At 44.6% G+C, this 12,305-nt stretch overlaps 1 protein-coding gene across 1 annotated transcript; it reads right to left on the bottom strand.

The window, feature by feature from the left end:
• Nucleotides 1-7,124: 7,124 nt before the first annotated feature.
• On the bottom strand, nt 7,125-10,341 carry LOC120644183 (alcohol dehydrogenase 2-like). The gene is made up of 10 exons (XM_039920750.1): nt 10,055-10,341; nt 9,798-9,934; nt 9,610-9,656; nt 8,629-8,954; nt 8,455-8,537; nt 8,272-8,347; nt 8,114-8,175; nt 7,921-8,016; nt 7,667-7,828; nt 7,125-7,531 (listed from the first exon to the last, which is right to left on the bottom strand). The coding sequence occupies exons 1-10, from the start codon at nt 10,086-10,088 to the stop codon at nt 7,415-7,417; spliced, it is 1,140 nt and encodes a 379-aa protein (XP_039776684.1). The 5' UTR covers nt 10,089-10,341; the 3' UTR covers nt 7,125-7,414.
• Between the last annotated feature and the right edge of the window lie 1,964 nt (nt 10,342-12,305).

The following is a 12,305-nucleotide window of genomic DNA, read 5'->3' as shown; positions in this document are numbered from 1 at the left end:
TTCCTCTCTTGTGAGACAATGAGATTGCCATTAAACTATGCAATAACCCTGTCCAACACTCAAGAACCAAACATATTGACATAAGACATCACTTCCTAAGAGACCACGAAGCCAAAGGAGATATCGCCCTAAGTCATGTGAGTACCGACAAACAACTAGCCGATATCTTCACCAAACCTCTCGATGAGCAAAGATTTTATTTTCTTAGGAGTGAGCTAAATATCTTAGATTCTCGTAACTTGGCTTGACTTGTTGCATACATCTTGTTTTGATGTCTAGACTAAGAAAAATCGTATTTGTGTGAGTTTTTCATAATCTTTGATGTTGTGATCTTTGGATCATTCCTTGCCTCAAAATGATCATGGTTATGTATTGTTGATTGTGGCTGATCATTTTGAGTCAAGGGTCTCATATGTCCATACTCTATTCTCTTCCTTCGGATCAAAAATATCTCTCATCAAGTCTCTTTCAAGATCTCTCTGGTGGGGGTCGGATCATCTGCCCCTCGGCCGGATCATCTGACGCCCCATCCATGTTCAGCTCTGGTGAAACCCAGATGATTAGGTTCTGCTTCAGATCATCCAACCTCCTTCGTTGTTTCTGCTCTGGTGGGATCCGGATGATCCGGCGCTATCCCGGATCATCCGGCCCCTTCGACCGGTTCAGCACTGAGTAATCCTGGATGATTCGGCCCTACCCCGGATCATCCGGCCCTGGCCGTGGTAGTATAGATACCCCATGCCATGGGAGCCCTAACCATTCACCCCTTTTCACCACCGCCGCCCCTTTCTCCTCCACTTTTGCGCGCGGCGATTTGGAGATTCAACCAAGGATTCTTTGTGCCTTCAAGTCCTTTGGTTCCCCATGCATCGGAAGACTTGAACCCCTCTAGAACTTCTTCGATTCGCGCAGGAAACTTCAAGGTATTACATTCAAAATCCTCTCACCTCGATCTCTCAAAGTAAGATGTACTACGAGATTTTCTTTGGTGAATCATCTTCTTTATCCATATAGAGGTCATGCCTAGAGTTTCACAAGTTTTGGTGGGTCAAATCCTCGGATTCTTGAACTTGGGGTTCTTCCCCGCGCATAGCCAGATGATTCGGGTGTAGGCCAGATGATCCGGCTCCGGAAAGGGCCGGATGATCCGACTATGCTCAGGGAAAAACCACTTGTTCATGAATTCATAATCTTTCTCTGTCATATCCTAAATCAAGTTTTCATATCTTTTGAACTAGATGGTGAGAGAGAAGGTAACTAAGAAGAAGGGTCACCCCTCTGACTCCGAATCTACAGAATATGAAACGGGCTCTGATGGAGAAGTTTACATCAAACCCAAGAGAAGTACAAAGAAGGGTATGTCAAAGAGGAATGTGCGGGGTCGTGGAGCCTCTAGTTCCCAAGGGCGTGGCATGGATGTTGCTAGAGGATCAAGTGGCCACTCCAGCTCTGCTTTAGCTGATCCCAGCAAGCTCATGGATGAGCCTGGTAAGGATGTTGATCTTTCCTATCTTGAGAATGTCATGGTCACTATTGCTCGTCCGACTCGTGACCCCCATGATCCTCCCATGATTAATTACAAAAGGGGGTGGAAGTTCTGTTGCTCATCTGAGATACAGTGAAGATCCCAGGGATGTTGAGCACAGCTTCATTGGAGATGTTCGCTTCTGGTTTCCTCACCATGCTGACTGGTATGAGTAAGTCATCATGACCAAGAAGCATGTGACCACTGAGATGAAATGGATTGATTGGACTTATCTGAAGAGGTTGGCTTCTCCGGTAAAAGAAGTAGTTGAAGCTGTTTACAATCATTGTCAAGAGATGGATCTTATTGATATTATGAGCTTCTCTTGCAATTGGAACGAGGAAGTGGTGGCTCAGTTCTATGCCACATTGTTTGTTGAGGAAAGTGGAAGGACTGTTCGTTGGTGTCTTGGGGAAAAAGGTTCACATACAACATGGCTCAGTTCAGCACCCTGTTTGGTCACACTGGAAGCTCCATTCGTTATGATGGTGGATATATTGTGGAGCGTGACAGCTCCAAGGTGGACTTGCATGAAGGTAATGAGCTTGAGCCCTCCAATATGCACTTTATGTATGATAGGGCGTATGGGGATATTGTGTATGGGCAAGTCAAGGGTCTCACTCCATTCAATAGACTGCTCAACACTTTGTTTCGGTTCACTCTCACTCCAAGAGGGGGTGATTCCGACAACATATCTTCTAGGGCCAAGAACTTGCTTGCTTAGATGGCTCCCGGGCGGCCCAAGTTTGCAGTCATGGAGTTTATTTGGAATGAAATTATTGCTTGCTCCTCAGATTCTACAAGTGCATGTCACTATGCTTCTTACATTTTTCACATGATCAAGACGGTGACTCAGCTCAACATCTTGCATAGCACTATTTATCTGTCTTATCACTCAAGCAAGGGCAAGATTGAGCAAGCTCTTTATATTGGCAGACATGGCATTGGGATTACACCTCTGGGACCCTTTCTGGGTGCTTATCCATCTAATTTTGCTCCCGGTGCATCATCTTTGAGGGCTGCTCCTTCATCTCCATCGGCACCTTCTACTTCCCGAGGCCGCAAAGCATCCAAGGCTAAAAAAGCCAAGTTAACTTTCATCGCTCAAGGGATATTTGCTTGCTTTAACATGTGTCGGCAAAATGCTTAAGAAATGCATGAGCATAGGAGGGACAAGGATGAGGAACTCCTCAAGTTGGAGAGGAGGCAAAAGGAGATCATGGCTAAGGTTGACCTTCTTCATTCTCCTATTCGTGAGCCTAGAGACTTTCCTACACCTCCAAGAGTCTATAATCCGTGGGATGACTTTGCTCCTCAAGACCATTCTTTTGGTGATGATGTAGAGCTTGACTATGGTGGTCAAGAGATTCAGGATGATGATGAAGAAGAAGAGGAAGAAGGAGAAGATGATGAGACCGAGTCAGACGGTGATGGCGATGGCGATGATGATGACGAGTAGCTTTCTTTTTGGTGCTTGATGCCAAAGGGGGAGTGAATTTGACGCTTGGAGACCCCCCATCGTTATCCATCTTTTCATATTCTTGTTATGGACATGTGAGAACTATGTATTTGTGTTATGGTTTGGTGTGCCTTGTGAACTACTTTTATTTGTAAGATTTATTTGCTAGTGTGATGTCGAACTTGATAATTATCTATGGTATGATGCTTATGGATGATGTAATGTTATTTCTCACTTTATTGTTATGTTGATCTTGTCATATGCATCACGGTTATATTCTCACATTAAAGTACACGTATGCAAAGGTTCGGGGGGAGTTCACTTAAATATGTGTACTAGCATTCGAAGCTACTTTGAGATATTCATGCACATATTTAGGGGGGAGCTCTTCTACCACTTTATTTACAATTCATGAATTTTATTCCTCCCTTTGTGTGCCCAAATTGGTATTGTCATCAATCACAAAAAGGGGAAGATTGAAAGTGCATCTAGACCCCTAATTGATTTTGGTGATTCTTGACAATCACAATTTGAGATATGATGCTTTGAAGAAGTTTTGTGCAGGAATAAAATGAAAGAATTAAGATGAAGATGAAAGAAAGGTTCCCAAATTCAAATTGTTTCATGCTGGAATCTATATGAGATTTAATTCTATTTTTAGTTTGAAATTGAGTATAGATCCACCATACTATCAAGGGGGACGCGTTTGATTAATCTAGGTTATCAAAGTGCTTCATTTGAGATGACATTTAGTTATGAGAGACACTTTTTCACTCACAAATCACTTGTGCACTTAACTTTCTGCACTGGATCGGATGATCCGGCCTTAGGCCGGATCATCCGGCCATCCCAGCAGGTTTAGCACTGAGTGTGTCTGGATGATCCGGTCCTAAGCCGGATGATATCCGCCCCTGGGCCGGATAATCCGGACATGGGGCTTGTGAGTGCCTGATAGCCTCTGAGTGAGGCCGGATGATCCGGCCCTGGAAGTTTTTGAGTGTATTTTAACCTATTCTGTTACTCACCTGGATGATCCGAAGTAACCCCGGATGATCCGAAACCACCAGAAAATACACAGAACGGTCACTTGTGGGGGTGGGAGTATATATACCCTTTCACCCCCTTCATTTACTCTTCTCTGCTTCCCATGACCAACCACACCTCCCTAGCATTCATTTCCCCTCTCTCCTCCATCCAATAGCTTGATTCTTGCAAGGATTCACCTAGGGATTGAGAGGGAGTGAGATTTGAGGTGTGAATCTAGAGCACCTTGTGAGCCTCCACTTGTTCATCTCAAGAAGCACTTGAAGCAATCTTTGATTCGCCGATTCACGTTTGTTACTCTTGGAGCTTTGCTCCTAGACAGTTAGAGGTGCCGGTGAGCTCCCATTCCTTTGTAGTTTGAGCCCCGGAAGTTTGTATTTCCCCTCTCTCTCTCTCTGTGAGAGCAATAGTAAGTGACTCAATCCTCCTTGGTGGTTGATTGTGTGAGGAAAAGGGTTATAGGGCAACCCTGCTCTTTGTGAGCACCTCAACGGAGATGTAGCTCCTTTATGGAGTGAACTTCGAGATAAATCTTGTGTCTCCTTTACTTATTGTTCTTCAAATTATTCTTGAGCTTGTTTTGACCTGATCTACTTGTTAGTAGTATATTTCTTGTGTAGAACTGGTTCACAGGCTTAGTTAATTCGTTTGCCAATTTTGTATTCAAAGGGAATCGTCAAGAGCTAAGTAGATTTCAAATCTCGTACTAGTTTTTCACCTCCTGTCGGAAGATCCGACACTGTGCCAGATCATCCGGGCCTGGGAAGGCCGGATCATTCGATCCGGCCCTGACGATTTTCTTCCAAGTTTTTCAGGAAAAATTGTAACAAGGCCTATTCACCCCCCCTCTAGGCCTAGTGTCGATCCTTTCATTCGTTCCAAATTATGATTTGTTTGACCTTTTAATCATAAGTTTGACCACCCATCTTGTTGGGTCCTTGGTCTAGTAGACATCCAACACAGGGAACAGAAAACAATGAACGGAAAGGAATGACAAATAAGCAGTGAATTCTCTAGCAATGTATCAGAAAATCCAACCTATTACAAGGATGATGGGAGGGGCTATTTATACCCCTGACTTTCACTCTGTCATTCCTATATTGCCCCTCTTCAGCTTACAGCCAGCTCATGCTCTCAAGGTCATACAATAATTACAGCGGCTTATAGTGTACAAATTGATCCTTCTCACTTGATCACGTTTCCCGCGCACGCACACACGACGTCGAGGGTGTCGTCAGTCTTCACCATTGCTTCTGGTCCCGTGCTCCCCTTCTTCGGGAGTGTTTATCCTTCAGAAACCTGGCCTCTTGAGTCACAGGCCCTCTTGCGCCACTTGCTTTTTTCGGGCGTGACAGTACCGGAGGTGACGTCCGGGCCCTCGTGTTTCTCTCCGCCTTGTCCCTCGAACCCCCGAAGGTTCGAAGGTGACGCGCGAGTAGATGAGTACATGACCTTCTGCTCGTGCCTCCGGCGAAGTTGTCGGTTACTACACGGCCTGTTGCCAAATAGAGGGGATGTTTTTCTCGAATGTAACCTTCGGGGAGCGTCGCGAAGGTGGCCATCCCCAACGCATCTTATTTAAAAAAATTGTGCAAAATATCACATTTTCTGTTGTGCCTTGCTTTAAATTTAAATTTGACTATATCTGCATATATTTTTTGAATAAGATAAGTGATCAAATTTAGAGTTATAAAAAGTCAACGAATTATAATTTGGAAGGGATTGCAGAATTTGGTAAAATTTCAGTGCCACAGATTGGGTTGTGTTGGTTTGGGGCTGAGCACGGAAAATGCTGTAGCAGATGCCTAGCTTTTCCACATGACAGCCTCGGATCGCAGATCAGACGGCCGCCACGCGCTCTTCTGCTGCCACACATACACTGGTCTGCCCACATGCATGTTCAGCTCGTCGGCCGCCGCCCAAGTGGCATCGCCTTCTTTTTTCCCCTCAAACAATGTGTGCCCACAACAATGGCCGTTCATTACCGTGGGAGCAGAGGCCAGGGTCGCCGGATACAGCGGGAGCACCGGCCGGTTGGGATCTTGCAGCTGGGCCTGCATCAGACTCATGTCAGTTCAATGGACAAGGCAGCTTTCGGCAGCACAACGCCTGACGAGGATCGTAGTCGTGGCTGCTGGAAAAGCAATTCAGTTCCAAAGCCGTTCTGTTATTGAAATGCTTTTGGTGTCGTCTTTTGCTTTATTTTGTCACATGCATATGATCCCATTCTGTTACTGTACAGTTTTGCTTAAGCTGGCTTTAACATCTTCAGAGGATACACTTTCAATTCGAAACGGGCACCAGCTGTTCTCCATTTGCCCTATGTTGGAGAGAGAAGTGATGAGGCCGCGGGCCTCTGTTCAATTTTTCTTTTTTTCTCAATCCATTTCCCTGAGAGCAGAGAAGGGAGTGGGGATTGGAGAAGAGGAAATAGGAAGGAGAAGAATAGGGATGGCGGCCTGAGGACAGATTAGTTCGCGACAGTAATTAAAGCAATTCAATTGTGACTCACGCTCACATGGTTTAGAGTATCTACTCATTCCTGTTCCCAATACCAAGAATCTATCTTTTCGGTCGTATGAGGTGCTTCAGCAGATTATCAATTCCATCGCCAATACTTTATTTTTTTGTGATTGCCAAAACGCACCACTTTATTGCTCAAATGAATGGGATTCCTCCCTCCACCCTATATTTTGAGTAATCTGCTACAACACTAACTACAAAAACATAAAAACTATTATTAGTGATGAAGAGAGAAAATATAAATACGGTACAAGCTCTCGTTGCCGCGCTGGAAATTGGACGAGCGCCGGTTTGTTTGGAACTTTGAAGGTGGCCAGTTCATTTTTTCATGCTGGGCCAGCCAAATCGGCCGCTACATTTTGGCCGTGGCCATCGTTTGGCAGGGCTGACGACCTGCAGAATCGAAACGCGCCCTTCATAACCTGTTTGGAGCCTATACATATACATGTATAGAGACAGATTGAAAAGATGTTGAGCAGAACTCTGGACTGGGCACCTCCTTGGGGAAGGTTGCAAGATATTACCTCACATATGAAACTGCAATTTGCGGTCGTGGCTTTGAAGGAAAGAGCATTATGAACAGTTTAACACTGACAACATTTCATTATTTGTTATGCAAAATGGTAATTACATGGACTCTGAAGCCTGACCACAAACTTCTCTTTTTTGTTTTTTTTTTCGTGGGCCCAAACTCGACCAGTTACCACACACTAACAATAAAGATGAAACCGTGAAACGGAATACAGGGGATGGGCATGTTCGTATCTCAGGACCACAACATTACTACTACACAAAGGTGCACATTAAACTTTTCAATTTCCTTCCTTGTGCAACAGAGTAGTTGCAACGGACCCTGGAGAGCTCTATTCCTCCATCCTCATGATGCAGCGCAGGCCCTCCCCCTTGAGCATCAGGTCGAAGGCCGTGTTGATCTCCGAGAACGGCACGCTGTGGGTGATGAACTTCTCCACCTCCAGCTCCTACATACAGGAGATTCACAACACAGATTTGATCCATCAGAAAATATGTTACACACGACAATGAACACTTCAGGATTTCATTATTTTCCTTTTTGCTTGCTAGTTGCAAATTCTGAGGTTTCATGGTCATATTACCTTCTTCATGTACATCTCGACAACATTAGGGAGGTCGGTGCGGGGCTTGTAGTTGCCGAAGAAGGTACCCTTGAGCGTCTTCTCATTCAGAAAGTTCATGGGGTGGGTCTTGAACTGGTCCTCCCTGTGCGGGACACCGACCAGCACGGCGACGCCCCATCCCTGAATTTACATTTCAGAGCGTCTCTGTTAGTGTTCCAATTAAAACCATAGAGTGAGACAACTGCAGAATCATGGGTTGGCAGAGGACATACATCGTGAACACATTCGAAGGCAGAAATCATGGCGTTGACGTTGCCAGTGCACTCCACGCTGCGATCGACACCGCCATTGGTCATCTCAATGAGCACCTGGAACAACAATGAGCCATGGAATATATCAGATACTACTTATCATGTCCTGAACAAACTGCCATCTTCATTCAGTACACTCAGACAAAGAACCCACCTCTTGCACTGGCTTGTTGTGGTCCTTGGGGTTCACAAAGTCAGTGCAGCCAAATTTCTTAGCTGAAAATTGGGAAAAGTTGGTAAGTTCAATGTTCCGTCAGGGACCATATGCCAAACTGTAAATTTACAGTTAAGCTCACAGCAGTTCGTTCATACCTTGCTCATATTTTGCCGGGTTCACGTCCACACCGATGATCCTTGATGCCCCAGCCAGCCTGGCACCTTCCATGGCCTAATCATGTGAAAACATACAGAGACGATCAGTCAATTTTAGCACAGATCCTACCAAGCTCAAAGTCTCATTTGAGATAAAAAAAAGGATTTGTGATTTCCACTTACAGCAAGGCCTACAGCACCAAGACCGAAAATCGCCACCGTCGAACCCTTAGCCGGTTTTGCAACATTGAGTGTTGCACCAAGACCTGCACCAAACGATCAGGTTTCAGTAACTACTACAGTCATTGAAAAAGTTTGTGCTCCTTGCAGAAATAATGGCATGAGAAGGCATCTTACCGGTTGAGATGCCACAGCTGAGAACACAAACTTTGTCAAGAGGCGCCTCGGGGTTGATCTTGGCGAGGCAACCGTCATGGATGACGGTGTACTCGCTGAAGGTGGATGTCCCGACAAAGTGGAAAATAGGCTGCCCATTGATGGAGAAGCGAGACTTGCCATCGCCGATCATCACACCTCGGTCGACGTTGATCCTGAGGAGGTCACACATGTTGCTCTCCTCTGACTTGCAGTGAGCACACTCCTTGCACTCGCCGGTGAACACAGGGAGGACATGGTCGCCCGGTGCGAGGTCAGTCACACCCTCTCCAACGCTCTCCACAATGCTGGAACCAAAAATAATTTGGAAATAAAGATTTATTAGACAATTTGAACTGTAAGGGTATGCATAATACTCATTGAAATGCTATCATCAGGATTCCACTTCAACATAATCCGCTATCCACCATTCCCATACAAAATTAGCCAACTGACGTGTTTCAGGAAATGAATAATGTCCTTGTGCTTTTCAGTCTAAGAAAAAATGGAAAGCATGAACATCGTAAGTACACTTTCTTAATCACTCACAAAACAAAGTTTTTAATCCAGTACAGAACATAAAAAGCATTATCCTAGAAGGCCAATTATGTGTGTGCTTGTGTCATGACTGACTTTGTATTCTCTGAACGAATCTGCACATGTGGTGGCCTCACATGCTTTATACCAGTTCAGTAAAATAAGCACACTTGCTCTCTATAGCAATCAATCTTAAATCCACTGACAAATCAGTACTTGAAACGGATTGACTAACTATAACTAGCAACCGAAGCGCTAAAACTAAAATTTTTTATGAGGCAACTAATAGGACACAGAAGCACACATCAGATCCCACCTAGCACATAAAAAACAGTGGATGAACAGGCATGAAGAACTCAAGAACAAGTGAACAACACAGTAGCACAACAGCACAACATGAACAGAGGCAGGGAGGTGACTGCATACCCTCCAGCTTCGTGTCCTAAGATCCTCGGGAACACCGGGGTTTGCCCCTGCACAGCAGATCCAAAGTAGATTTAGTCACACAAATCATCAAACAATCAGCATCTGCTCCGTTCCGTCACGGTCTCAGATCACCATTAGCAGGTCGAGAAACACTGGGCAAGTATGAGGCTGTTTGTGTACGATGATACCTTGGCCTCCCAGAAGTAGACGTCGGTGTGGCAGAGCGCGGTGTAGAGGATCTTGACGCGCACCTCCATGGCCTGCGGCGGCGCCACCTCCACCTCCTCGATCGACAGCGGCTTGCCGGCCTCCCACGCCACCGCGGCTGCAACAAGCAAGCACCCGATCGATCGAGAATCAGCAACCGATTCAAATTAACCATGCGCCATCAACCTCTCGATCTCTCTCCTTCACACGACAGCTATTCTGACAGAAGCAAACGCACCTTTGCACTTGATCACTTTCCCGGCGGTCGCCATTGACGCCCTTGCTTTCTCCCTCACTCACTCCCTCTACAAATCAAAGAACAGCTGGATGGATCGCTCCAAGAACACGAGCACAGATCGGAGCCCTTTCGCTAATAGCTACTGCTTCTTGGCACCCTGTTACACTTGGCTGCTAGCTGCTGATGTGCTGGTGAGGGAGAAAGCGGGGAGGAGGGCTGTTTATATAGTGGTGACTGGCTGATGAGACGCCTGCCTGGACTGGAGCGGCGGCGCAAGTTGGGGGGGGGGGGGGGGGGGGGGGGGGGGGACGAAACCGGGGATCGGAGAGGCCTCCGCCGCTTTCCGTGTTCCGGCCCCTCCTCCGGGATCGAGGCCGGCCGCGCGCCCGCCGGTTTGGGCTTCCGGCGGTTTCTTGGTTTCCCTGTTTCCGATTTCTAGCGGAGGGGACAGGTGATAGTTACGCGTTGGGCGATCACGGCCGTCGTCGACGATCAATTGGTCATGGTGTTTTGTCCTTTTGTTTGCTAGTCTAGAGAGTTTTGACATTTGTGTATCAACATGTTTTGATGGAGTATTTTGTATTTTTGAAAAGTATATGTAATATATGGATTTCGAATTTTGATGGAGTATTTTGTTTATAAATGTTTTGAAAACATTAGTGGGTATATCTATATATCTATAAAATTTATATAGTTGGTTCCCACTACAAAGCATTGATATCTATTTCTCTCAAACCTCTGCGAGCCACATTGTCAACATTATTTTGACCATTTGATTATTTCCGGTGAGCTCATACATCCGTTGGATCAGACTAATCTATATGGTCTTTCTATCTTCTAATATTGATGCACCCACTCATGATAACAATTAAGAATAAACACAACCAATGAGCTCATGATAACAATTAAGGATAAGCACAGCCTTAATTGTTAATTGTTATTATGAGATCAGAAACCCACTCATGTGGTGCGCTGATCATGAGATTAGAAACGCACTCCTACATCCGTTGTTAATTGTTATTATTAGATCAGAAATACACTCATGTGCTGATCGATTCCTCTTCATCTTCCAAATATTATTGATGCACCCACTCATTGGCTAATGCGGTAAGATCTAGTTCATCATTCTTCTCCACTTCGTTTGCTGGGTTGTCTAAACGAGTTTCATTTTTCTATGTGTTCGATTTGATTTTTACAAAATATTATTCATTAGAAACTACTCTTTTAATCCCGCAGCAACGCGTGGGGAAATCACCTAGCATTTTATATAAGTGCAACCAACTAAGAAGAGTCACTAATAACCATTTCACTCACATGTGGTGAAGCCTCATATCCTGGCCTTCCGCAACGCACTAAGAGTTCTTAACTTTTTACTTGGTTTTATTATTGCCATATGAATAATTTTTATAATGGAATTAGCAACAAAACGTCAAAAAATAATGTAAGTGCTAACATCCCTCATTCATTTTTATCACACACATTCCTAACATTCTATTATTCTACAGTAATGCAGATCACAATGGTGGAGAATCCATAACCAATTCAAAATATCTACATTCGTCCAATGAAACATAGGTACTAAAATTATTAAACGAAATATATTTTTTCCAATTATCACATAACTGCGTTGCTCACACTTAATTTTTTAAAAAAATTGCAGAAACTTCACTTATCCAAGAGAGTCAATACAAAGTCCAATCTCTTGCTTAACAAGATGATGCTAACATTTCCATTTCCTCCCAGAATAAAATTAAAGTGTTCTTAACATAACTATTATGATTCCTCTTTTTATCAGTTTCAGCAACTAGAACTTCTTATATATGTACATCGACTTTAGTATTTAAGCATTTTTTATATGCAAACATGTCATATATCTCTAATGCTAAAATTGGATGAAACTTCGTAATTTCATTTTTTCAGCGTACTCAGCTTCAACATTTTATTTTGCCATGAAATACGCAACAACACGCTGCCAAAGGAATATTATTTGTGGCAATGTGCAAAATCTGCAGAAAATTGGGTGGTGCGTTACATGACGTTGCAGAAACAAAAGCTAACTGCACTTTCGTATTCGCCGGTAGATGAAGACATGAAGCGGAAGGATAATTCTTCCGTATTCGCTCGTGGGTCGTGTGGAATATGGATCGATGTGATGTGCGCAGAAGATCCCTCGTGCCGTCCGAAACCCACAGGGCCCGGAACGGATTTCCGGCCCCACGCGGCGGCCGGAGGCGCACGGGAGACGGGTCAA

The sequence above is a fragment of the Panicum virgatum genome, chromosome 8K, assembly GCF_016808335.1.
Source record: "Panicum virgatum strain AP13 chromosome 8K, P.virgatum_v5, whole genome shotgun sequence".
Lineage (NCBI taxonomy): Eukaryota > Viridiplantae > Streptophyta > Magnoliopsida > Poales > Poaceae > Panicum > Panicum virgatum.
Note: the sequence above shows the minus strand (reverse complement) of the source record. Positions and strands in the feature narration are given on the sequence as shown.

Coding starts and splice junctions, on each gene's coding strand:
- LOC120644183 (XM_039920750.1), bottom strand. CDS start 10,088: ATGGCGACCGCCGGGAAAGTGATCAAGTGCAAAG. Junction 8,348..8,454: donor TTGGTGCTGTAGGCCTTGCT/GTAAGTGGAAAT, acceptor TCACATGATTAG/GCCATGGAAGGTGCCAGGCT. Junction 8,176..8,271: donor CCCGGCAAAATATGAGCAAG/GTATGAACGAAC, acceptor CCCAATTTTCAG/CTAAGAAATTTGGCTGCACT.